Source organism: Larimichthys crocea, chromosome III, assembly GCF_000972845.2.
Source record: "Larimichthys crocea isolate SSNF chromosome III, L_crocea_2.0, whole genome shotgun sequence".
Classification (NCBI taxonomy): domain Eukaryota; kingdom Metazoa; phylum Chordata; class Actinopteri; family Sciaenidae; genus Larimichthys; species Larimichthys crocea.
The window spans coordinates 37,149,674-37,177,003 of NC_040013.1; the positions used below are offsets into that span (position 1 = coordinate 37,149,674).

Below are 27,330 nucleotides of genomic sequence, written 5' to 3' on the forward strand. Positions count from 1 at the left end.
AAACAACAAAAAACAACCCTGGTATACCAACTATTTCAAATTGAGTATAATATTTCAATACAACAGACATTAATCAGTTAATTTTGGGACAACTGCACCTGTCATCATCATCATCATGGTCAATGCCACACGTGTGTGTGTGTGTGTGTATATATATATAATAAATAGATCTATAAGATATAAGAACTAAATAAATATAGAAATATAGAAATAATAGCTTAAGTAATAGCTTAAGAGAAAATGTGCACTGACCAAACAAAAGTTTTCTATAAAAACAATATATACAATAGGCCGGGAATTGAAAGATTTTAGGTCATTGTTTACTAATTATGGTCACAACAGGGTTAATAAAAATCCTGCTTCCTGATTGGTCACTGCTGAGACACCCTCCTTGTGATTGCGGAAGTGTAACTTGTAGAAGTTCACCCTGCTGTCTGTCTGTCTGTCTCTGTCTCTGTCTCAGGACGTCGGTGTCGCTCCTGTGCTGATAAAAAATACACAATAATATCTCACAGTGATGTCTTTGTCATTCGAGGGAAGAGTCGTGCTTGTCACTGGGGCCGGAGGAGGTAAAACCGCCTTCACATGACAACATAACTGTTAGCTCTGCTGTCATTGCTGCTAACAACACTATCGAGTGTGCAGCGTTAGCTCTGAAGGCTAATCCTCACTCTGCCTGCTTGTTTCTGATATTTAGTACGTGTGTGAGACAAAGTATGAAGACAGCTCGAGCACGGAGGCTTTCTTTCTGTTGTATTAGCCTCCCAGAAGTGATCTTGCTCGATGCTAACGATGCAACTCGTAAAAGAAAACATTGTCAGAGCTAACCACGTCCTGGAAAACACATTTGTTGACATTACTGTACAACATGCACTGCATGCAGACTTTTGTCAGCTTTGTCTTTTTATTTAAAAAAAAAACACCAAAGTCCACATGACGCAATGGCTTACAGTATAATCATGCAAGTGCAAGTGTGTCAAGGGGCACAGGCAACAACATGTGGTTGCTGATGCAGGTGTTTTATTCATGTCTTGCTTTTTCACAGGTCTTGGCAGAGAATATGCGCTGGCTTTTGCTGAAAGAGGTGCTTCGGTTGTAGGTAAATATAAGGATGTTCATTTTATGCCCCCCCCTTATACCTCATTTTAAGAATAGATATCAGTTTCATGAATCAAATCTCATTTTTCAGCAATCTTACAGCAGGAGTGATCTTCATGTGATATGAGAGCATGAATAAAAACCTCAGTGTACTTATACGGCTCACTGTTGGAGTATCCTATTTGCAGTGACTGGACCGGACTGGTATTTGCACAGATACTGATCTTATTAAGTGGGTCTTAAGTAGATTGGGTATCAGCCTTGACATGACTGATCCACAGTCTTGAAGTAAAGTCATTATGAAATGCATAGTTTCTACTATCAGATACACGTATTCAGTCACAGTGGGTGGTAGCAATCATATATGATTTGAGATTTAAACCTGGTAAGGAAAAAAGGGTAGTGGTATCAAATTGGCACTGGTTTCAGATCAATGGCATGTCATTAAAACATGTATATTGCATTGTATAGATTTTCTTTACTACACAGTTGCACAGTAGGTGTTGGCTCCCCAAAATAATAGCTTTCTCTGCTGTGTGGACTGAACTTGCCCTTGAACTATGACAAGGAATAAGCTTAGCTGCACTCTTCTCTAACCTAATCAGTTGTGGAGAATTGCAGAACTCACCCCATTATTGCTAATCTTTTTCTTCTTGATGCAATAAAGTGAATGACCTTGGGGCAGACACTAAAGGGGGTGGAAAGAGTTCTGCAGCTGCTGATAAGGTGGTGGAGGAGATAAGAGCGAAGGGAGGCAAGGCTGTGGCAAACTATGGTGAGAAGTTTGGACTCTTCTATTCTATTCTATTCTATTCTATTCTATTCTATTCTATCCTATTCTATTCTCTACTCTTCTCTTGCACATCATTATGTCCATCAGTTTATTTTCTTCTAGCTTTATGTAACGTTTGTCCAAGTATTTCACTAATAAAGCTGTTGGAAAGTATTGAAGATAAATGTATCCCCCCTCTCATCTTTGTGCAAGTCACATTTCTAAGGAAAAAGATATAAAGAACCAAATATGACAATGTTTTGAACAAAACTGATTTGTTAGTGGAAATAATACAATTTGTCAAAACAAACTATGATGCCCAGCAATCAGTAATTAAGTTACTTTGAAAAGGTGACTCATCTTATAGTCTTGTCTAGCCGGACCTATCTTTTCCTATTTTTTTTTGTTAGGAGGTGTGTTTTAGTGCTGGAGCATATGAGGGCGATCGACTTTCTCTCGTACATAATAAAAATTTCTCATATGCCTTCCTCCCAAGAGGCACCTGGCTGCAGACCTCCACTGTCAGGCACCTCCCTCCACTGTCAGGCACCTCCACTGTCAGGCACCTCCACTGTCAGGCCCGGAAGTGATGATATATGTATGTATGTATGTATGTATGTGTGTATGTATATATATATATATATATATATATACACACACACACACACACACACACACACACACACACACATACACACATACACACATACACACATACATTCATTCATTCATTATAAAAACAATATATACAATACACCGGGAATTGAAAGATTTTATGTCATTGTTTACTAATTCATTCATTTGTGAGGAAAACGATTCAACCCCAAGTGCATTCATGATTTTATTTTGAAATGTATCCCGTTCATTTCCGGGCCTGACAGTGGAGGTGCCTGACAGTGGAGGTCTGCAGCCAGCATCTCTTGTTCCCCCCTGTCAGTTATAATTATGTCACACAGCTCTGTTCCTGGTTGCATTTAGGCTTATAGATACATGTAGCCAAGATTCAGAAGCTAAACAACACATAGATGAAGTCTTGTGAAAACCTGGTTATGCAAAATAGAACAACATGCACTATGAACCAATGCAAAAAAAAATATCAGCAACCATTTCTGTAATACACACACAGATTCTGTAGAAGATGGAGAAAAACTGATCCAGTCAACACTGGATGCATTTGGAAGAATAGGTGAGTATTTGTATGGCAATACTGTGGCCATAACTATTTATACTTACATATTATATTACATATTGTTGGTAATGATGTTCATGATATTTGAACTAAATCTGGTTAAAATATCTCTTTGTCCAGATGTTGTTGTAAACAATGCCGGGTAAGTCACTGCACAGTAACTATCATACTTTTCACTAGATCGAATAACATTATCTCTATTTGATTGTAGTTGTATTGGCCGCTATAATCATGTTAGGGAGAAACTTAAGTTTTACAGCAAAGACTGAAAACACTAAAATCCAATCCTGCTTTTCTTTGCCAAGGATTCTTCGTGACCGATCGTTTGCCAGGACGAGTGATTTGGACTGGGGTAATTAAATTATTTCTGATGTTTACAGTCACTTCTCTTTCATTAACTCCTACTGTTGTTAATGGGGTCATCTCATATTAGCACATTATTATCCTTTTGTTTTGGCTCATAATCAAACCATGCCACCAAGCTCTAAGTGGGTTAGGGTTAACATTTGTTCCAGCTTTCATACCCGTACCATATGTTTGTTAAAAACAGATAAACATAAACACATTCCACTGTAAACAGCCTCTGATCCTCAGTATCCTAACACACTGTGCCATTCCACCATTTCAGACCTGATTCAAAGAGTTCACTTGAGAGGCTCCTTCTTGGTGACTCGAGCTGCCTGGAACCACATGAAAAACCAAAAGTTTGGCAGGTGAGAAGTCCAGCTACTAATGGCTATTGTACTAGATAAAAACTGTGCCATCCTCCTATTACGTGGATCAGCAGACGGACCATTGCTGGACTGTAACCAAGAAATATCCATATCATTTTATATCATAAAAGTCTTAGTAGTGAGGCCTGATTCAAGATACTCAGATGGGGTTTTATGTGTCCCACTTTAAGGAGGCTTGTGAGGATATGCACTTGAAGTAATGAGTAGATAAAGCATGTGTGCCATCGTATTATTATACACGTATTCTGACTCTGACTTAAGTCCCTTGATACCCCTTAGCGACACTGGTGTTGTGGTGTACAATGAAACAAATCTGCATACTAATAAAACCCAAGACAGCAAATTTAATATGAATATGTAAGTAAAAGAAGTAAATCAGAGTTAATTTGGTTGTGCTGCACTCAACAAAGATGTATGTGCAGGCATAATTTTATTCTTCCAAGTAGTACAGCATGCAAAATTCAAACATGCACTGGTCTGAAGTTGTTGAGTTTAATGTTTTTTGCCACTCAGAGGTTTCTTCATATCAGGAAAAGCCTTGTGAATGAGACACGAAACATTCAGTGGATAATTTGAATTGAAGCAGCGAGGATGTATGCAGATATGTATTGGTCATGTTTTTAAGGCCGCTTTACTGACTTAAACAGGCATCCAGTGCAGATCGTGTTATTCCGTTAACAGGGATTTAACAGCAGGCCTTTCTCACACAAGACATTTTGACTTGCCAAACACTAATAACATTAATGATGGCTGCATTCTGGCACTGGGCTGAACACCTGCGCTTTTCCTGCTATAGCAACTAAAAATGTATGCTGTGAAAAAAAGGCCTGTTGAGGTTTGCATGTTTTGAATTATAATTTGCAGAAGAAGGTTACACAACCAGTGTTTGCTCCCATGTTACTCCAGGTAACAGACGCCCTTCACAAGTGTACACAAGGTCTACATGAATTGGAGAAGACAGTAGTTCATAAGCATTGAAGTGGCATTTAGCAGAGCTCAAGAGTGACTTTAATGAAAGATAAAACAAAAAGGATGAATAATCATGATTATTTCAGAATTATGAATACATTTTTTTCATTTGTACAAGGCACATCACGCCTGTTACGTTGGTTGTAGGAGAAGGTTAAACAGGAATTACACTAGTGGAAGAGAGTAGACCCATTATAAGTTTCCAGATCAATAGAGCAAGTTTTCCTAATCCTATATTCAGTTGGTTTCTTATTAGATGCTCTTCATAGGTAAAGAGAATTTACCATCGGCTCTTTGAGTGGGCCAGCAACCTAGTGACAACTATGGAGGTATTTTAAAAATGATTGTGACCTTTTAAGATTATCACTATAAACGTTCTGTATAGCTATTTTTATTTATCCTATAATGTTTTCATTTTTATGTTTTCCTGAGAATTAAATGTGAAAAGGGGTTAAAGGATATAAATCTTTAAGGGTCAAAAGATACATCTTTTCAAAAATACATCTTGCTTGCTACAGGAGGGAAGCAAAGGAAGGCAGAATTATTCTTTTTTACCTATATCCCAGTCATCTAAACATCCCTCTCACTTGGCAGATAAATCTGAGTTAGCCACATGACATCAACTAATCCTGAAGTTCAGGGCTTCTATCCCGGTTCGAGCAGGGCAAATCATGTCAGGGACGTCAGGTCTCCCAGATCCTCATCTTTCTTGCTGTCTAGAGAAGTTGGTTGTTGGCACCTCTGCCCTTGCGAGTGCTGCCCTGTGAGTGCAGCCTTGCTCGTTACATAAAGGCAAGGTTTTAAAATTCAATCTTTATGTGCAGTCACCCTAAACAGAAGTTGATGGTGTATTTAAAGGTAAAGCCATAACAGAAAAAATTGAAAAATAGAAAGGTTCATGTCATGATCTCCACAATACAGACAGGACAGACATACAAGACAAATTGTGAAAGTATAGCACACTGGCATAATTATACTCTTTTTTTTTTTCTCTTCTACATACAAACATCTTATCTAATGATGAAATGTGTGGTTTTTTTTTTTGTACTAACACTTTATAGTCTGAAAGGTTCCCTCAGTAAATGAATCATAGACTTTAGCGCATAAAAGTTATTGATTTAAAAAATATATTCTATCATAACCAATCCACTGGCTGTATTGCAGTATTCAGTTTAAGTGTGCTGTGATATGGATCACTGCTTTCCGATGACCAGTGAGTGAGCGTGTTTCAGATGTCTCCATCAGTTAATGTAGCGTTGGTGCTTAACCTCATTACTTTTGCTTGACTGAAGTGAACCCTCTGCGTGAGATTACTAGCAAAATTGTGTGTGCAAGACTGTATCTGGTGTGCATACATGCATTTCTTCCTGCCTATAGCGTTTAGTCTGTGTGTGTCTGTGTGTGTCTGTGTGTGTCTGTGTGTGTCTGTGTGTGTGTATAAGCTAGCGTCACATGACTGGATGCTTACATATGCATACCCTGTGCGTTTATGCATGCATGAAACCGTGACTATGTATGTGTGTGAAGGCTGTCTGTGTCCCATAATGACGCCTGTCACTGACTTGTTGCCTCTGCATGTCTGTGGCCAGAATCATCATGACTGCTTCAGCCGCAGGCATCTATGGTAACTTCGGCCAAGCAAACTACAGCGCTGCCAAGCTGGGCATGCTGGGGCTGGCAAACACCCTGGCCATCGAGGGACGCAAATACAACGTCCACTGCAACACGATTGCTCCTGTTGCTGGGTCACGCCTTACGGAGACCGTCATGCCCCCGGGTAAGCTGTTGGACTGTATAATGCATAATGAGGTGTTCTACTTAGTATGTGGTTACACACACACACACACACACACACTAGTGCACCCAATGTTGTATACTGTAGGTTGTATATGAACATTATATAAAACCTCAAATTTCAAATATTTGAAATGACACATTTTAGCATTTTAACAGGAGCCCATAAACACAGGGAATATTTTTTATTTTTTTTATCCCGTAACTGTAAATGTCTATACATCATGAGCATATTGTGCATGCTTTGTGACTGCAGCCTTGTTGACAGAGGAATTAAGTGACGGATTAAAGGGATGGTTTTGTTTCCCTGCCGTGCTGGTCTACAGTAGCATCTGTCACACTGTGCCGTGCCAACTGTCACAGGATGGCCTCACCTTAGTAAATGACTTGGTTCCATATGTTGGCTTTCACTGACTCAGGCTTTTCTGAAAAAAACAAACAAACAACAAAACTTATCTTGCTAAACATTGCAGAGTGCAGTGAAACAGAAAGCCTGTTTCTGTTCCACCGTGTTCTGTTGATTGAAGGGCACACATATTGTGTCTGGTGCGAAACATTTCATTGGTTCACGCAGAGAATTAAAAGCCTGTGCCACATTTGCTTGACTTCATTCCAACCTATTATTAGTACCTGAGGGTCATTTAATTAGTTTTCAGTTGTTAGTTTTTACAAATATTCATCTAAAAATACCCAGACTTTTTAAAGTGATCACTTTTACTTTGATTTCCAGCAGAAGATAATCTTAATAAAACACACAGATTAGTGTATGGTAAACAATTCCTACTGTGTAATGATAGGAGGGTGATATAACAAATACATTGCCTTGCCTATGCTAATTCAGCGCTTGATATCAGAGCATGTTGATTCATCATACACAGATTAAGTTAGGTATATACAGGAATAAAAAGCAACGTGTTCTTCATGCTTGTTAGCTGTGTAGCAGGAGGACAAATGCTTGAGGCTTGTCTAATAACTCAGCAGAGTATGTACTTGAATGAGCTTACTACACAAACACAGCATCATTTTAACGATACATTAACTGCCAAACAGAGACACTTGGAGCAGCACCTCTTTGCTGTTTAGGTCAATTGTGAAACAGATGTGCAATAAAAAGCAGATCTGCTGTGCTGTATCTGTTTTGTTTTATTTAGACCTTGTGGCATCATTGAAGCCTGAGTATGTTGCTCCCTTGGTCCTCTGGCTCTGTCATGAACAATGTCAAGAAAATGGAGGACTGTTTGAGGTAAACAGGAATAAAACATTTTTAAAAAAAAAAGCATGTTCCAGAAGGAGAGAATATTTTTTTCATATCCGTGTGTTGGCTCATCTGCTCACGTTTCATCTCCTTTTAGGTTGGCGCAGGCTGGATTGGTAAATGTGAGTACTGTGTATTTTTCCTGAGTAGGTGTCTGTATGCATCTATGATATTCATTAGGCTCCGGTTCACTAGTGCTGTATGTGTGTGTTTTTCACTATGCAGTGACCTCTTTATTTGTGTGTGTCCATGTGTGCAGTGCGCTGGGAGCGATCTCAGGGCCGCACTGTGAGACAAAAGAACCAACCCATGACCCCTGAGGTTGTCAGGGACCAGTGGGATAAAATCTGTGATTTTACAGATGCCACCAAGCCTACGTCTGTACAAGGTTAGTAATGCACTGGGTTGATTACACACAGAATATCATATAATGTGTTGGTGCATAGTTTATATCTTTATGAAAATGTTTACTACAAAATTAAGAATACGTGTCATTCCTTTTTACTTGAATGAACATTTATTCCTAAATCCAGTAACCACCACAACCATGTTGCCATTTTCACACACATTTTCTTTATTTGAGTCTGAATCTCGAGTTGAATCCCTGTCCTTCGAAACCTGCTGGTCTGCTATTACACTTTTCTGACTCATCCTGTGTTGACTCAGAGGCTTTGTGTAGGATAACTCCATTGTACTCAAAAGAAACTATCATTTAATTTTTTTTTATTTTAACAGTGGGACAGATCTCCAGCGTAGTAAAAAAAAAAAGTAGTTCTTTTGCTCGCCTCCGAAACTGTCCATTCATGAGAAGATGGTATGTGTATATGGTGAAAAGCAGAATGGTGCTTGAAAAGAACGACATTCAGTTTACTCAAAATGGGTCTTAACTCTTAAAGTTATAAAATGTTACCTGACTGAGGCTGTTGGGAGTTGTTATACATTTCTAAATTAAAGGTGGAGTTATTGTAATAGTGGATGGTGCACACAGAAGGCAGTATAAATTCCTCTTACTGCTTTTATGTTTTTTTTACAGGCTGTTTGCAGGTCATAAAAATTCTCAAAAATCACTGAATTCGGTTTTCTTTTAAAAACAGACGTGAAAAGGAATTCAGAAAACGACTTCAGTACTGCTTTTACTGACTGCTACCTACAGCTCACTAACTCATAATGGACAAGTGTCGACTTTAGCATTTTATTTTAGACTTAAATAAACTTAAATGAATTCATTAATTGGTGTGGGGTGTATGATTGGTATGATGATGAAACTGGTATTAAATTGTGTTCTACGTGTTGTTAAAGAAGTCTTAAAAAGTTTAAATTCAACTTGGTGACCCTGCAGAAACTGTTGAAGAAACGCAGACTGTAGCTATCATAATTTGTCACAAAGTCAGAAACTGTTTAGGTTAGGTTGAAACTTTTGTTTTTAGACTTTAACGTCAAAACTACAGAAACGACATCTTTTTTTAGTATTGTAGTGATTCATACCAGTTTACAGAATAATGATGTTTAGCGTAATAGAAAAATGTAAATGAACTGAACCTCGAATGAAGGTTTAGATATTCAGTGAACAATAGATTAAGAATGAGGAAAAACTCATAAATCGTTGATAAATTGATGATCTTTGGGGAAGTTTCTCTTTACAGCGGGTAACATTGTAAACCCCCCTATGGCAAATTGTGACTTTGGGCTATATAAATATAATATGACTTGACTTTGAGTGTGAACAAGCCTGATGTTGTTCTTGAAAGGTCTCATGCAAACAGGAAGGTGACAAATGTTGATTATTATTTCTCTCCGGCTCCTGCTGCCCTCTCCACACTCTCACATGTACATTCGAAGAAAGGTTAACATTGAGTGAAAAACGGTGGCGGTCCCACGTGGCAGTAGCTGGCCTCATTAGCATGGCTTTGTAGTGTGTCCTCATTTGTAGCTTATTAGAGAGACTTGTTGCTGCCTCTGTTCTGTAACTGCTGGCTGCTGAGTGACGGTAATTAGTGGCTGCAGTCTTCCCAGTCTCACTCTGTTTCTGTTCCTCGGTTGTCTCAGCTGTCTTCTTTTTGTTTGTTTTGGATGAATCTGCATAGGTATTCATAGCTTGTGTCACCTGGGTGGATATATTTACATTTTATTTTTAGGCAAACTGAGCAGTGTGGACTCGGTATGGAAACAACTAATGTTAGAAGAGAGAAGTGGTCATATTTGGTCTTGATACATGTGGATCTCATTTCCATCCATTTGAAAGCTGCTCTTCCTGTTCCTGTTCTTAACTTCTGCTTTGAGCTATTTAACTTGAGATTAAACATTTTTCTGGAGCTGTCAGAGCAAAGAATCCCTAAGCTCATTCTTTAATGGTAGTTATCTGCCCTGAACCCTGTACATGAACAAACCCTAAACTTTCTGTCAGAGGCACCAGTCCCCAGTAGAGAGATGCTGATATAATCATGATTTTCTGAAGTAAAAACTCTGCGTAATATACAAGTATCGACATGATCTGTGGTATCAGAGATTCACATCCTTCAGGACTAATGAGGGGCACTGATGATGAATTATTTTGGTGTGTGCTGCAGTTTCACTGTCTTGTTCTTGTACGCTTCCACTCATTTGTCATCTCTCACCTTTTGTGTAGAGTCTCTCCAGTCAATTATGACTGTGCTGTCTCAAGTGGAGTCGGGGGGCGAAGTCGGTGTGAATCCAACAGCTGCTGCAGCCTCTGCAACCTCGGCATCAGGGATCAATCCTGTGAGTAGAGATAGCTATTGCTGCTCTTTTTTTTTTAACCTCACTTTTACAGTAATGCATTTGCTGGCCTTGAAAAGTTAGTTTACAAAGGAAAAAATATTTCCTTTTGGCTGCTGCACGCAATCATGTTAGTTAGGAAATGTATTTGTACAAAAATGCGTGCTGTTAGGAGACGTTATGCACCTAAAACTAAAAGTGAAGAGTATATTGTGCGTGCGCGAGATGGCTTGGTCCTTTCTTGTGGAGTTTCAGACATTCACCGAACACCACAACTACATTAGCTAGGAAGCTCATGGATTCACAATGGGCAAAAAGCTTGATTCATTTTTACCTAGACAGTTTTTTTCCCCTCTTCTACTGCACTCCCTTCCTCATTTCAACTTTATTCCTTCATTATGTTTTGGCCTCTGCAGCTCCTAACCTCTCACCGCTGTTACTTCATGTCCATCAATGTCTTTCTCCACCTCATTTCCTTATATCATTCCACCTACTGCTGCAACTGTAGTAGCGACTTTAACGGTTGGTTGATAATGACTTTTGAACGTGCGGTGCTGTTAAGTCTCAGACTGTTCCAAACATTGCATCTCATGATTCTTTAACCCCGCCACACTGCCTTCTCAGCAAAGCTCCTACAACATACATAAATACTTTGATGTCTCCTGTAAATATGAAATGCCTGCACACCAGACAAGTGCCAACACAGATTAGCTTTTCAAATGCGTCGTACAAAAGATGACGGAGCACAATAGGGCAGTGACGGCTCCCTGGATGGCTTCGTCTTCGCTTTTGTTCCTATCATTGAATCACAGAAAGTGAAGTGGTTACAGCTCACACATGGCTGAGTTACTTAAATAAAATATTGATCCACAAATATATATTTTTCTTTTTTTTCCCTGTTGAATAGTTGTAACAAGCAACAGTGAGACTACATCAACAGATGTATCTGCATTTGTTGTATTACTGAAACAGTTATTCTGTTTGTGCTGTCACCATATTAAAGAAACGGCTCATTAAACATTTAATGAATAAAAAATTAATCAGGATAAATGCTTCATTTAGTGCAGTGTGCAGACTGATGCAACATGCGTCTGTTAGCTTATCAGTATCAGGAAATAGTACTCATAGCTGGATTGATTTCAAAATAATACACAGTCGGGGCGTTCCAAGAGGCCGAGTGTTTACGATGCACACCATATAACTGTAATGTCTCTGGTCTGATTCCAGCCAAAGACCTTTGCCTCACGCTACACCCTTCTTTCTCTCTCTTCATGTTTCCTGTCTACACTGTAAAAACTGTCTGTGACTGTGTGAAAAAATATCTTAAAAGAAAGGATGAATATAATAAATATGTGTGCTTTGTAGTAATTTGATGTCTGTGTTCCGAAATCTTTTTGTCTGGAATGGATTTTATTCTGTCAAACAACAATGTACACACAACACATTTGTCCAAATATTCACAAAATAATAAAAAGCAATACAAAAAATTTAAGATAAAAATGTCAGATAATCTATCTGTATGTATTATTCAGTTTGGTGCATGAATGTTAGATACTATACTACTACTCTATAGCCATTTTGGTATTGTAGTCTTGTGTGGGAGTAACCAAATATTAACTTATTAAAAATGCATAGGACTAACTTTTTTTCCATTCTGTGAGACGGTACTCGATTCAAATGCTGTGTCTGTCCTCTCCACTGTGTCCTGTTTGTGTGTGCGCGCACATGTCTGTCTGTGTGTGCATGTGTGTGGCTGAAACAGAGTCACAATGTTGCCTCAAGACAAACATCACCATTGTGTCCTTAGCTGACTTAGCTTTGTGCTAAGTTTGTGTGTGTGTGGCTTTTGCATATTTGTGCAGTGCTACAGACGTCTGGTGATTACATTTGTGTCTTTGTCCTTGTCATGGTATGTGCCACACTGTGCTACTGCTTTGCTCCTGTTTATTTCATAGCATCCCACATGTCTAATAATCCTGTCTTAATATTGATGTTATTAAGTATGTGAGGCTGAGAAGAAGATTTTAGGAGGATCACATTAGCTTTATCAAAGTTCACATTACACATTTTGTGTATCATGCAGCTGTATTCTTTTGCTTTACTTATACATACACATGTTTGGCCACAGTTTTTGTTTTCTTACGCTTGCTCCTCAAACCTCTAGAACAGAGATTTCAGATTGGTTCAGAAAACTATTTCACACATGGATTTAAATGCAGTTTTCATTAAAAATAGGCCTCATTGGCTTTATAGTGACTTTAAACCCGCTGAGAGTTGGTGTTGTTATATAGAGTGTGAATCACAATATTCTGCCAAGCAATATTGTTGTGAGCAATAGCCCAACACAGTGGTTGTTAGTATGATAAATGAGTAACTGGGGGACTACTATGGCAGTGTTGTAATGTTGTCATAGATGAGTGTTTATTGAGTGCTTTACAGGATATTTGAATATGACTCAGTTAGATTTGAGGGCTAGAAATATCTATACTTACTTGACATAAAGGAACCAGCTGAACCGTGTCCTGCAGCGGTCAATTTAATATCATCGAAAGGTCTCAAGAAATCATCTTCCTTTTTCTGCTTTATCTCACCCAGAGATTTCATATAGTTTGTACTCCCCCATATGGAGCTTTACTTGTGGTCGTGTCAAGTTTCTAGTACTTCCTGTAACTGCAACGATCAATAACAATAATAAACTATTTATACTGTTTATATAGCACAAAATCAGAACTCTGAACACGCTGAAGTACTCAATATTTTCTTTAAGATTTTTACTACCACATTTAGAAATTAAAACATTATTTTGGTTTTATTATATTTAAATTCAACTTCAATTTAGGCCAATGTTATGAATGAATAAATAAATTAGGACAGGAGGGAATGGGATTCATTATGTCTTCATCATAATCTAATTCTTGGCAGCAGGAAATAGCATTGAGCCTTTGAAATTATTATCTTGTGCGCACCAAATTATACATTTGATATTTTAGCCTTCAGATTTTCATGTTGGGGAATGTATTTCTAAATTATTTTGCTTAAGAAGTTGTCTGAAATGAACTATGTAACCTGATAAAATCTTAGAGAGACAACGTGACTTTAAACTCGGCTCTGCAAGAAAAAACAATGTTTACAAAATTCTTTAACATATATAGAGGGGAAAAATGTATAATAGAGACGAAATCTCTTTATATCGAAGACAGGTGACCATGAATATTTTATTAATTGTAGAAGAAGATGGTGTTAATTTTATAATGAGGTTCATTGTTACAGGTTGCTTTGTCAGAGCAGAGCAGGCTGGGATTGATGAGGGTTTTAAAACATTTACAATACAACTAAGGGCTTCACCTTCCTGAGCTTTAGGAGGCATTTGTGGCTTTGTGTCGTTAACAATTGATCACTGCGATGTTCTTTTCAGGAGCTTCAGTTCATTTTCAGGCTGCTCGTTAACAGAAGTGCAAGCTCAAATCAAACATTGCTCAATTCCTGGCCTCCCTGCTCTGGCCAATTGTCAAGTTCAGGATCTATTTTAAAATTGTGCTGATCATTACAGAGCTCGGCCTGGTCCAGCCGCAGGAGAACATTTCTGAACTGCTGATTCCTCTTAACTTTGTGAGATCCCACAGGTCCTCAAACTAATGACTGCTGATGATTACAAATTAAGATAAATGGGTGTTTTGCTGCTTTATAGATTGTATCTTGTTTCCTACCTGTTTAAATTTATTTGCTCTGCCTTTTCTAACTCTTTCCTTTTTATGACCCTCAATATATTAGCCTGTAAATCACTTTAAAAGACTGTTCCTCAGCGAGTTCGTTTACTCCTTTTACTCTGTTCATGACCTCCTAACAAGTCTAAGAGTCTACAGCCATGCTAGTGGCTCTTACTTTTAATCCTTCCATGGTATTTAGACACTACAGAGCATTGATCTCAATTCTGTTGTTTGCAAGCTAATGTGTTCACAGTGCTGATGTGAAGGTGTTTACCATGTTGCAACATTTGCTAATTAGGGCTGAACAAAATACAGCCATGGTCTTTAGTTTTTTCTTAAAGATATCTGGGCATGAACCAAAGCATTGGTGTGCTTGGCTGTGATGCATGTAATCTATCTATTTACCAAGAAAGCTGTTAAAATACATCAATTTCTGTTATTTTAGGCCAATCCACTCACTTATTTCAGCTGAGTCAGGGTTCACTTGCTATCAAAGCAACAGTTTTGAGCTATAATAACTTGTTCACTGGCATGGTTAATGTTGGCATTACTAATTCACTATTATCTGTGCTCACGGAGAGGCCAATGCTGTCTGACCCTGCATTTGTATTCAGGTGTTGAGCTGTTGAGCTAATCTACTTACTTTACTGCAAGCCCTTAAAATGACATATTCATTTTCTCTGTTTAAATTGCAGGAGAACTTTTCGTTCTCTATGTCGGTATGTCTACAAACTCTAAAATCCTCTCCTTTCCTCCCAGGCTGAGGCAGTCGGACAGAAACTACCACCAACCACGTTCAACTTCACACACACCCAGTGTATCCTGTATGCACTGGGCGTCGGCATGTCCACCAAAGACCCAGACCATCTTAGGTATGTTTGTGGCTGTAAATGGGGTCTAAAAAGGCAACCTGTGTGAAATTAAACTGAAATAAATCCCACTCACTGTACTTTTACCTGCCTTGCTAACAAATGTGGGCCTGTGTAGCCATCTCTCGTGTGTTTCACAGTTCAGTGACATTAACATTTTCATGTAGGTTCCTGTATGAAGGCCATCCAGACTTTAGCTGCCTCCCCACATTTGGGGTCATTCCCTCCCAGGCAGCCATGATGGATGGAGGTCTGACCTCAATCCCTGGACTCAACATAGATTTCACACAGGTTAGATAACATACATGTCTGCTTTTGTGTGTGTGTGTGTGTGTTCACACACATATTTATATCCATATGGTATCCCTCACACAGTCTTGTACACAAGAAGAACAATAGTAATACACACATTACTCATGCTAATGAGGTTTTTTATTTGTATGATTATGTATCACAGCTGTTCTAATGTTTTGTGTCAGGTATTGCATGGAGAGCAGTATCTGGAGCTTTACAGACCTTTACCAACCTCAGGTATTTCCCTCTCTGACATTACATTAAGAACAATTTAGAAGTGAATGAAATTACTGTAGAGCTTACATAATATTAAAAAGCAATAAAATGTATTTTAAAACCTCACTGAATCATTTTTATCTCAGCCCATTTTTATTATGCATCCAATAATGGGACCTCTGATTTAGGCCAGTTAAGCAGTAAAGCCATGATAGATGTCAAACTGTATGATTATATATTCTGTGAAACAATGTCCATACTGAGGAAATGACTACATAAGGGCCAGTCTGGCTCCGGTTTATGCCTCTCATGTATTATCATTACTTTCAAGTCACAGAGCTAAGCTTTTGTTTTTCTAAGAGTTAAATCCCCGACAATTTATCAAAAAGCCACAAGGTTGTTTAAGCGACCTTGAAGATATTTCACGAATCCTTTAAGACTGAACTAACATGTATTTTTATGCAGTTCATTTCACAAATCTCATCACAAATTAATATCCCCATGCCCACATTTTTTAGTAATTTAAGCAATTCATTAATTGATTATCAGTTAAAATAGTTGTAGTTTAATTGATTTAATTATTTATTTTAAATCAAGCAAGGAGATGTGTTGAGAGTCTTTGACGTCTGTGAAATATCTTTTTAAAAAGTGTTAAATGACTTGATGGATTTTTCAAACAGTCAGGGACGATTAGCTCTGTGACTTGAACATAATGATGATACATGTGGGGCATAAGAAGCAGCTAGGATCAGTCATGACATGAAATTGCATAGCTAGTTTAGTAATATTAAGTACCTACAAGAGTAAATTAGAATACATTATTGTTATTAAAGTAGAAAATAAATAGATAAAATACCTTTTCAGGTAAACTTACCTCCGAGGCCACCATAGTAGACGTGTTGGACAAAGGATCTGGAGCCGTCATCCTCCTGGATGGTGAGTTTCACAGCTTTTATCATGTATTTATTTCATATTTATACCATCGCTAACATCACTTCCACGTGTCTTTTCCTAAAAGTTGCCTCTCAGAACCACTCTGATCTATAATTAATCTGACTTAAAACAAATAACATAGGACCGGAGGTTCTCTGAGAATTCACAGAGGGAAATGCAATGTCGTATATGAATGTAATTTCTTTACACACGCTAAACCAGTCAGCTTCTGTTATCCTCTAAGAGTGAAATCTATTTCTGGGTGAGACGACATATCACAGTTGCAGCCTGCAAGAGAAGCTTTGCGTGTCTTTATGCCTGGTTATATTTTGAATTGACCTAATGAAATTAACCAGCCGGCAGGTTGACAGGAGTCTTTGATTCCTTCTGACAGCTGCTAATTGTCTCCTCACAGTCAGCTTCCATGTGTCTGCCCACCCCCCTCTCGCTCTAATTTTACTATAAATGTGCTGTAATGAGGAAATGTGTCTGAAGCAGGTGTTTTCTTTACTGTCTTTGTTGTTATATGTAATGTCATGCATTGTGGGATTGTGTTGTATATGATTCAAAATGATCACCGACCAGCAGCAGCAGAGACACACAGCGAGATATCAGCCCAAAGATTAAAACCGTGAAGCAGATTGTACTGTGTTTAAAACTGTAAAAGAAACTGTGTCTCTGCACTAATGCTAGATTCACCTCGACCTCAGCGAGTAGTGGTAGTCAGAGCTTAAGTCAAGTATAAATTTAAGGTACTTGAATTTTTCCTTTTTCTGTGAGCTAGTTCAGGCAGACATCTCGAGCTGCACTGCATATACACACACTCCACAGTGACACTGCGATCTTCAAACACACCCTCAATTGTGAGTTGTCTGACTGAAATCTATTTTGAATGTCACATTCGTGCTGCTTTACAGTAAACACCTACAGTGGCGACGAGCTGGTGTCCTACAACCAGTTTACAGTGTTTGTGGTCGGAGCTGGAGGGTTTGGAGGGAAGAGAACCTCCGAGAAAGCCAAAGTACGTATTCCATGTTACGTTAAGTGGACAACACAAGACGTCACGAATTAAAGCTGCTTCATATTCGATTTGTTTTATTCCCATCAGCCTTCTCTGCCTCCACCGAAACGGGCACCAGATGCTGTGGTTATTGATTCCACCACAAGAGACCAAGTGAGTGTGACTGTGTGGGTTTAGTTGCAGAATAAATCAGCAGCACTGATAATATGTGGGTGAAAATAGGACATATTGCTTTGTGCCTCTGAAATAACTGACACTTTAGACAAAATGTTGAGATGCGGCAGAAGCGTTCTACAAGGTTTTTTTATACAGTTTTTTAAAAAAAAGAACAGCGTCTGTATGATGCAGCAGAAAATAAAGAAGACACAGGGAATAAAAAAAACGTAATCCCTTGAGTAATTTAAATGACTGCAACCATATCACTTCAAAGACATTCTTATTTTAGGTATCTCTTCATGATAATTTAATTTCATCCTACATCTGTGCATGGAAAGTTCAGGGGTTCATGAATTAGATATAGTTCTAAACAATATCTGCTTCCCCTGCGGTTACAGGCGGCCTTGTACCGTCTGAGTGGAGACTGGAACCCTCTTCATATAGACCCCAGCTTCGCTGCCATGGGAGGTGAGAGTCGCACATCTACTGTGGCTTGATGGGTGTCGTTTTCCATAAAAAAATGTACTTATTGATCAGGACTCAGTCTTTTCCCCGAGGGGTTTTGGGTCATATTATGTGTTTTGATCTCATTTATACTTAAACGTGCTGTACTTAAAAATGCTCTTTGGTCAGGCTTCAAGGCTCCCATCCTGCACGGCTTGTGCTCATTTGGCTTCGCTGCGAGACACGTCCTCAAGCATTTCGCCGACAATGACCCGTCCAGATTCAAGGCTATTAAGGTGAGCGTTACCTGTGATGTAAACTCCGTTGTACATTTCATGAGTCACTGGGTGCCTCCATGAAAGAAACGCTTGTCTGAACAGGTTTGTTGAAGTAATTTAAGAGAATTTGTCACATTGTAATTGATCAAATAAGCTGAATGAGTTTGCCGTTGAACGTTAGAAAGTAATAATAGACTTGCAAATTTAATATTCTGTTCACATGTTTTTTTTAATTCACAGTTTTTGGAATGATTTCCTTTAACAATGTTTTTTTTTCCTCATCTAACTTTATGTCAAACCATTGCTCCTTTTATTTCTGTCACAGTCTGACTAACTCATTAATATATTCTAATTGGTTTCCCTATTGCAATAACATACAGACACTGCAGACACTGCATATCATTTTTGTGAGTTAAACGTGCCAACATATTAGACTGATTAGACTTATGTAGCCTAATATGGCAGTTTCAGGGCGTCGAATATGCAAATGAAGCCATTAACAGGTGGAGAAATCAGGTTAACACGGGCGATTTACAGTTTGTGTCCGTGTAGTTCAGAGAATGTGCTGAATCTGGCTCCGTCATATGATTGAAATAGAAAGAAGAAAGTAAGAGAGGTTTAAGATAAGAATGCAATGCAATGCCCATTGATGGTCAAACAATGTAGATGTTTCTCACTGAAGTCTATGACCTGCTTGATAAATTCTTGAAGCATTAATCAAGTCTGGTTAAATGTTGTAAAATATTTTCTTATTCATTTCTTAATCCCCCTTCTCAGGTTCGCTTTGTGAAGCCGGTGATGCCGGGTCAGTCGCTACAGACTGAGATGTGGAAGGAAGGCAACAGAATTCACATCCAGTGCAAAGTCAGTATTTTTGACAGCTTACAGTCGGATAAATGAGCCTGACTTCTCATTTCAGTGCTGCTCTCTGTTTTTTTTTTTGTGAACGTGGGTGTCGTTCTGATCAGCGCTCTTCTTTTTCATCCAGGTGAAGGAGACGGATGCCGTTGTGTTAGCTGGTGCATACGTGGATTTGCACGGTGCATCAGAAGCTTCTCCAGAAAGTCTGACTCAAGTATGTCAGTCTAAAAATTGCTTCCTTTCCAACAACTTACTCCGCTTATCAAATTCATGGAACCTCTGAAGCTCTGTTCCTTGTAGTTCTGCGGACAATTCGGACAGAATGAATTTGTACTTTCGATGAGAGAATATCTCATGACGAGTGTTTTTGTGCCTTTTTGTGAAGGGAGGAGGCCTCCAGAGCGAGCTGGTGTTCGCAGAGATCGGCCGTCGGATTAAAGACTTGGGCTCAGAGTTGGTCAAAAAGGTGAATGCTGTGTTCGGCTGGGAGATCACCAAAGATGGCAAGAGCGCTGCGCAGTGGAGTAAGTGCGCCGAATGCTGCATGTCACTGCTATGTGGAGAAAATATCTGTTCAGTTCAGAATAAAGACAACTGAAGACACTGTACATGCAGTCAGAAATGAGATAAAGAGCTCAGCTGTGAGGGGAGGATGACAAATTTGCATAAAAGAGCATGGTCCAAAATTTGCTGTATTAATTAATTAGTATTTTCTGTATTAATTCCCTGTGATTTGTCTGCTAAATGTATCTGACGAAGGTGTTGCTGAATTGATTCCTGTTTCACACTCGTTTAAATTCCCATAGCAACAACTCACCGAGAGGGTCAGCACCGATTCTATGACGGACTTGTAATATAACACCACGAACCTCCTGTCGGTGTTAAGATTGTTATATTTCTGTTCTCTGGAGCGTCTGTGACGTTTTTCTCCCACTTGCGTCTTAACACATCAGTCTCTTGTTGTCAGGCCAGTTTGACCCAGATTAGCACAATGCTCACAAGCTGTCAGATAAACCATTAAAACCTGGACAAAAAAAGATGTTAATGACTCCATAATAACTCAGCCAGTTGTGAGGCAGACAAAGCCAACCAACTCAGGGAAACACCCCGTCACAGTGATGTGATTTATTCCATATTCTACCTTCTGCCTTTCCTCCCGCTGTCTTTCTCTAGCCATTGATCTGAAGAACGGCAGCGGCTCCTTGCATAAAGGCCCTTGCAGCGGGAAAGCGGATGTGACCTTCACAGTGTCAGATGAAGACTTCATGGAGGTGGTAATGGGGAAACTCAACCCTCAGAAGGTAACACACACACAAGTAGTGAGTCATAAATTTATCAACATGCCGAACTGTGAATGGCATATTTGCTCTTGCATCCATGTGAAAGCCAGATTAATACTCTAACAGTATATCTCAGCACCTGATGCTAAAATGGTGAAAATGTAGCCTCATAATTGAAACCCCGTCTTTTTCTCACGTTAACGTCACTTCTTGTACATTTTAATTAAAGTGAAAGTGCCTTTGAAGAGCTCTTCAAGTCCGTAAATAACTCCCTCGATCTCGTCATGTTAGAAGAAAAATGGAAGGCGATGATCTAACAAGCGAAGTTCAGAAAGCACTCAGCGTGCGTAATCATTCGACACTACTTGTTATGTCTGTAGCATCTCATCTGTCACAGGGAGTGGCCATCACTGTACACGATATCTATGCTTCCTGGAACGCTTGATATTGATCTGAGGCCAGTGTGTGTGTCTGTGTGTGTGCGTACTCGGAGCATGAGCAGGCGGTGCTGGTGAACGTCCCTCAGACAGGGTCTTCTCCATCCTCTCTCCGGTGATGAAAGATTAGTTGGTAGAGTTTAAAAGGACACTGCTAACTGTCATCCAGGGCTGTCAGGACCGCTGTCTTGTGATTGATTTTAGCGGAGGAGAAGTGCTGCACGTCGTCAGTATTTCACTTTCTCCAATAAAGAGACCTCTTTTTTTTTGTTGCGCTCTCAGCTCTGAACCTCATGAATATGAATATTATTTTATTGATCTGCTGCCAGAGTACCAATAGTCACATATTCCCTTTGGCCCAGGACCTGGTTTGTTGCTTTTTTAAATTTGTATGAAGTGTTAGCCACAGGCGTCTTGGCCCCAATTTACTCCTTGTGTACTTTAAAATAACTAACAGCCAACCAGCTAGAAATCAGAGGCCACTTGGGAAAAAAAAAGAAATGACTCAAGTGTGCCCATCTTGTTCTGCTAGGCGTTCTTCTCTGGCAAGCTGAAGGTTAGAGGGAACATCATGCTGAGTCAGAAACTGGAGGTCATCCTGAAGGACTACGCCAAGCTGTGAGCCTCCTCAGCCAACCAATGGGATGACTTCAAGAACTAACCAGCCTACCAGCTCTCACCGTCTGTCTACTTTCCTTGATTTGTGTGTTTGTGTGTGTGTGTGTGTGTGTGTACTTACATGCTTTGCCTCTCAAGGGAAATGCATGAAGAAACATTACCCACTAACATTAGTAAAACTTCAGAATGAAGTGTAAATTATCTGTGTAAATGAACTTTCACCGTGATCAAATGTCAAAGTCTGTAAAGAGGAAACAAGTTTTTTTTTTTTTTTTGGTGCCGTCTCCAGAAGCAATAATTCAGCATCACTTCAGCTGGTTAGAGTTGGTTCGGATCGTTCATGCTAAATGTGCACTTACCACGCCTGCCTTTAAATTACCTGTATGCGTTCCATAAACTGAATTCAATTCTCATTTTTTTGAATAAAACATTGGAGCGGTAGAAACAAGCATCTGCAACAGTCTGCCGAACACTGGGTAAACATAACAATTACAACTGAAACCAGTTTTAAAGCTCAGCCTGACCAAAGTTTCACTGGTCTGTTACTTCATTATCACGACCGTCTGTGAAGTCAGAACCGGTTTAACGTACCTGATATTGTAGTTTCAACAGGAACTTTTTATAATGTATAGTAATGTAGAGTTTGCTAGATATGCGTTTAGTAGCCAAGTATCCAGACATTTTCCTCAAGAGTTTGTAGCAGCCGAAAACCGAAGTAAGAGAGTAAAGATTGAACTGGTCACTGTCTCTGACCACTAGTAGCACCATGGTGCAATGTTTTCATCGTCATTCATTTTGGGCACGCGGATAACACTATATTCTTGCTTCTGGTTTCATGCTTTCATGCTAATTAATAACTTGTGGTGATAATGTGCAAAGGAATGTAGCAATGTGCCAACAAAGACCGTGAAGAATACTACTAGTAAGCGATTATAGATGTAAACAACTTATGATTGAAGAACAAGCTCTGCAGGATGAAAAAAACAAGTCAGAAAGCGCTTTATGTACCTGATGCTGTGATCATAACAGAAACGGTATGAAAAGTTTATTAGCTTCGAAAATGATTTTTACTTAATACAGGTGTCATTGCAATCATGATGAATGTCAAAGGTTTGGTTTAACTGTATTTCCTTTAAGTAATTCAGATAAGATTTAAATGTTACTTTAATACTTACTACTATGGACAGTAATTGTTGCAGTTTAATAAATCTGTATCTAATAAACATGTGGCTCTTCTGAGATGTCATTTTCCATCATTTACAATAAATAGAAGAATTTCATAAAATGTACAGCAGAATGGGTAAATGGAGTTGAGTTGATTTATTTTTTCCTAATGTATAAACTGTATCTACTGAAGCCGAGACGCCGATCGACCATCTCCTTCATTTCCAAAATTACAAAAAACTTCTGCTCATGTTATATACTTTATTACATCAGTACATTTTCTGTATATAATACATCGATTTACACATCATTATAAAATTAGAATTATCTGAGCAAATTCACATTTTTAAGATTAAAGAGGGGGAAAAAAAGAAAGAAGTCAGAATTGAAAATGATTTTATTTTTTTTAAGCCAAGTGAGTTTTTACTCACGCCACAGCTACACCCTACACGTCGATATAGTTAAACTGATCGGTTTGTGGTGCGTCTAAAAGAAAATAAGCAGTATACATGCGGGGAAAAGAACACTCGCTTTGATAAAATGTACTTTATTCTCCATCTTCTGTCGAAGTACATAGTTTGGCTTTGATAAAAATTATTTTATTCTCAAGTTACTGCAAGAGTACACATAATTTTCCAACCACTTTGATTTGTGGGGGGAAAACAAAAATCCCAATGTGATTGTTAAAGCCCACATCTGGAAATAAGAAAAAAAAGAAGAAAAAAATTAATAAGGAGAAAAAGCAGGAAATCAGATTATACCTGCCTTTTGATCTGTCTTTAATCCTAAATATGAACATATTTCATAAATATACCTCTATTTGTACAGAACGATATTCTTCATAAAGTGGCTCCTTGCCATTTACCCACTGTTTATCTAAGAATAGTTATGATTACGCCATCTTTATGAGAAGCCTAGTCTATGGATTTATGTATATACATAACTGCAATAAATCTGCTTCATCTAAAAGGTTTTTCCTCAGTTTATCCTCCCTGAAATCAAAGCTAATGTACATTTGTTTCCCCTTCAGCAGCACAACAAGGTTCTATGGATAGTTAGCTTAATGGATTATATTCCTTCAGACTAGACGGCTATAGGACAGTTGAACCCCTTCCTCATTTATGTGGAAGACATATTACACACCAACCTAAATTACATTTTCTAAGCATGTACTGAAGGCAATGTGCTGCATTTGGATGATATATCAAGAAATTAAATGATAAAAAAAAAAAAGTGAAGCGAAAGTAATTACTATAATTGTGAAAAGCCAGATAAAGTATGCTAATAAAATTAAGATGACCACAAGGCGAACAATTGTTTCCAGTTTTTTTTCCCCCAATCATGGTCCGTACAGGAAATTACACTTTGGAGTCAATGAAATGGAAGTGCATTGTAATTGTAATAAAACGTTTCCACAGCAAAGCAGAATATTCATTAAGATTTCTTTAACTCCCCTATCCCGCCCCCTCCCAAACGCCTATCCATTGTCAACAGCAAAGTTTCCTGCTACATGTTCTTGAACATTTCAAAAAAAAGAAAAAAAACTAAACGCAGCCAGAAAAGCCATTATTCATGGTGCCCCATCCCAACGAGCGCCTTGTTAAATTAAAGCTACTTTGTGCAACAATAATCAATATTCTCAGGACCAGCGTGGCAGAGTTTTCAGATGTTAAGGACACTTAATAATAATAATACCAGATCTAAGCCGGGATAAACAAACATTGTACTATATATTAATGTTATTTCAAAAGACTTGGACTGCTTTACTGATATCCAGCCTCGTAGAGTTATATGCATTACACCACATATAATTTAGCTTACTTTTTATGTGCAAACAGAGTAAGAGAAATGGTGCATTCAGGTAGTCCATGAAAACTAAGAAAAAAGTTGGTCATGGCACACATGTAACCTCAAAATTAAGAATATTTCTACATTTTAGGAAATGTGTATATTCGCTTTCTGGCAGAGAGTTAGTGCTAAATAAGATTGACTCCACTCTCAGCTTCAGTCAGCAGCACAGTCAGCTTGAGTTAGACTGAAAATAAGGAAACAACTCGGTCCAATGGTAAAATCTACTGACCAGCAACTAACTAACTCAATAATTAATAATGTTAAAATATGTTTTAAAAAAAAAAAGAGCTAACTAGCTGCTGGCTGGAGCTTTAACATCAGTGTGAGTTCAACCTTCTCATCCTTCAGCCAGAAAGCAAAAATGCCAAACTATTGCTATAAATTTAAGATGTATTTATTTTGTCCACATTCCTAAAAGGAATAATACTAGCGATATGAAATTAGGATTCTTTGTGTAATTTGATCGTCCTAAATGTGTATGGAGCTCCAGAATGCGCCGTGAATCTTTGTGACTGGGTATAATGTGCTTTGTACGACGTCCACTGGCCTTACTGCATTGTGCTGAGTGGGTTCAACATGGTGGTGCAGTCCTGTGGTGACGTTTGAACCCCTAAAGGGATCACTTATCGTCCCATACAAACTCTCCGGTTTCCACTATCATGACGGCTTTACTAATACAAATAAAGTGATAAGGTGATGCTGTATGAGAAGAACAATGCTGCAGCTTTAGACTCTTCACAGTCTCTTGTCACTTCAGCTCCTTCTACAGCGTCACTTCCTGTGCAAAAACAGACAAAGACAAAGGCTCTCCACGTGCTTGTTCACTAGAGTTTGTTTTGGACAGTCTCCAGCTGGGTTTTCGTTTTATCCCGACTGACTGTGCCCTCTGTCGTTAACCCTGTGCCCACTTTACCTTCCACTACCACAGTTTCAAATTATTGTAGAGGCTGCTGCGTCCCACACAAAGCACAGCTCATGTGATAGCTTCCTCGTCACTCTTGGGCCCATGGATCAGACGACCGGCTCTCACTTTGTGAAAGTCTGTACATCTTATGAATAATCCGCCTTCATTTACACTGATAATACTTGGTATTGTTCTGTCATTCCTCAAAAACACGTTGATGAGTTCATGACGGCCACAGTTCCAAGCCAGCGTTTTCACAGCCGGCAACTTTGCTGGATCATAAAATTGCACTTCACAGTATCCAATTCAAAAGAATTTTAACACCTTATTTTTCTGGATATGTCTATATGATGAACTTGACATCATTCTTGAGGTTGCCATGGTTGTTGTTGTTATTGACAACACTAAAGCGGTTGGGGAGGATCCTCATCTTCATGGTTCCGTCAGCGCCGCAGGAGAAGATGTGATTGGCCGGTCCCACCTCGATCTGCATGACGCCAGTGCCGAGGTTCCTGAACAGCGACTGGCGAGCGTGCTCATTGGGGAAGGTGTAGAGTGGACACTGAGTGGCCAGGCTCCAAACCTGTGGGGTCCAAGGAAGAAGACAGTTTATGTACTAAAGAACAAGCATGGAGATGCTTTCAAACAGAACACGTTTGAAGAAAATAACCTTTTTCCTAAGACTGAGCAAAATAAAAAAAATACTGGAATAAATAGACTGCATACACCGGGATTTGACCCACTTCCTGTGAAATTGAAAAACAACTTTCTGCACTAATGTGTGGCCCATATTGACCCTCGTTCTTTTCTGAACCAAAACAAAACAGAGAACATTAAGAAATATGTCTGCTGATATTCTGCCCTTTTCTCATTGTTAATAAATCCATGACGCACAATGAATTGATCCTAACACTCATTGTCTGTGTAGTGAAAGCCTGACAGCGCTCATTCCACCACACAGAAAATCAGCTTTCTATTCAAACGTGTATCAATATGAACGCCCGATGGTCCGAGGAGAAAAGAGAACACGTCAGAAATTCATGACGGCTGTGGTGAAGTTAGTGATCTTCAACAGGCGTGAGGTGGGAAGCAGAAGACCCAAAAGAAAATGTGACCGAAAACTGAACAGAAAGTACAGAGACGAGGGGGAAGACGTCATGAGCAACAACGAGGCAAGGAAAGAGAGACGTCAACAGAGAGCTGTCAGGGAAAGAGAGGCAGCGACGGCAGCGGAGAGACAGCGGTTTGAAAAACATCACTGTGTTAGGATGAAGCATTATTCTCTGTTATGTGTCGAGTATGTTCGAGACAGTCGGTAAAATTTATCTTCTCTACCAGTTCCAAACTTCCAAACGAGGATTTTAAACCGCTTGGCAAAAACAGGAAGAAGAAGGAAGAAGGGTTACAAATCAGGAACACACAATTAAAAATGAGTTAAGTCAATTAAAGAAAAGCTATTTTCTTTTTTTTTTTAAATAAAGATAATACAACTCGTTTCCTTACTTGATCCCACATACACGGTCCTGATGCTTTAAATTCTGGTACACGTCCATAGTTGAAAATAATCCACAACAACTTAACTATTTAAAAAATGAAACTACATATTTGTACCCTGTTTTCAAATATTTACATCTTCAGTAGGAACCAATGAGAGTCCACTGAGAACCATGCTGAGCTCTGTGCAACTTGCATGATTTGATTCATATTCCCAGCCTGGGAGCTTTATTATTTGATAAGGTATTTCAGAGGC

At 38.9% G+C, this 27,330-nt stretch overlaps 2 protein-coding genes across 3 annotated transcripts in view; one reads left to right on the plus strand and one right to left on the minus strand.

Annotated features, from left to right (window-relative positions):
• The first annotated feature begins 373 nt into the window (after positions 1-373).
• hsd17b4 (hydroxysteroid (17-beta) dehydrogenase 4) lies at positions 374-24,961 on the plus strand. The gene is made up of 25 exons (XM_010733193.3): positions 374-569; positions 1,046-1,099; positions 1,766-1,873; positions 2,997-3,056; positions 3,180-3,201; positions 3,365-3,411; positions 3,688-3,772; positions 6,352-6,539; positions 7,708-7,799; positions 7,909-7,933; positions 8,071-8,199; positions 10,438-10,550; positions 15,014-15,126; positions 15,291-15,414; positions 15,603-15,654; positions 16,498-16,569; positions 17,484-17,587; positions 17,675-17,740; positions 18,142-18,211; positions 18,377-18,483; positions 19,243-19,329; positions 19,454-19,540; positions 19,712-19,850; positions 20,500-20,627; positions 21,576-24,961. The coding sequence occupies exons 1-25, from the start codon at positions 518-520 to the stop codon at positions 21,663-21,665; spliced, it is 2,214 nt and encodes a 737-aa protein (XP_010731495.3). The 5' UTR covers positions 374-517; the 3' UTR covers positions 21,666-24,961.
• dmxl1 (Dmx like 1) overlaps positions 22,967-27,330 on the minus strand; it is a 50,761-nt gene continuing 46,397 nt past the window's right edge. For both annotated transcript variants that reach the window (XM_019269763.2, XM_010733192.3), the window contains one exon: positions 22,967-26,163. In XM_019269763.2, coding sequence (XP_019125308.1) covers positions 25,924-26,163 — 240 coding nt within the window. In that variant the 3' untranslated portion in view covers positions 22,967-25,923. The remainder of the gene's footprint in view (positions 26,164-27,330) is intronic.

Excerpts from the sequence above, each read along its gene's own strand:
- hsd17b4 (XM_010733193.3), top strand. The coding sequence starts at position 518 with ATGTCTTTGTCATTCGAGGGAAGAGTCGTGCTTGTCACTGGGGCCGGA. Across the intron at positions 15,415-15,602 it reads TCAACATAGATTTCACACAG|GTATTGCATGGAGAGCAGTA; the intron begins GTTAGATAACAT and ends GTTTTGTGTCAG. Across the intron at positions 19,541-19,711 it reads CTCCAGAAAGTCTGACTCAA|GGAGGAGGCCTCCAGAGCGA; the intron begins GTATGTCAGTCT and ends CTTTTTGTGAAG.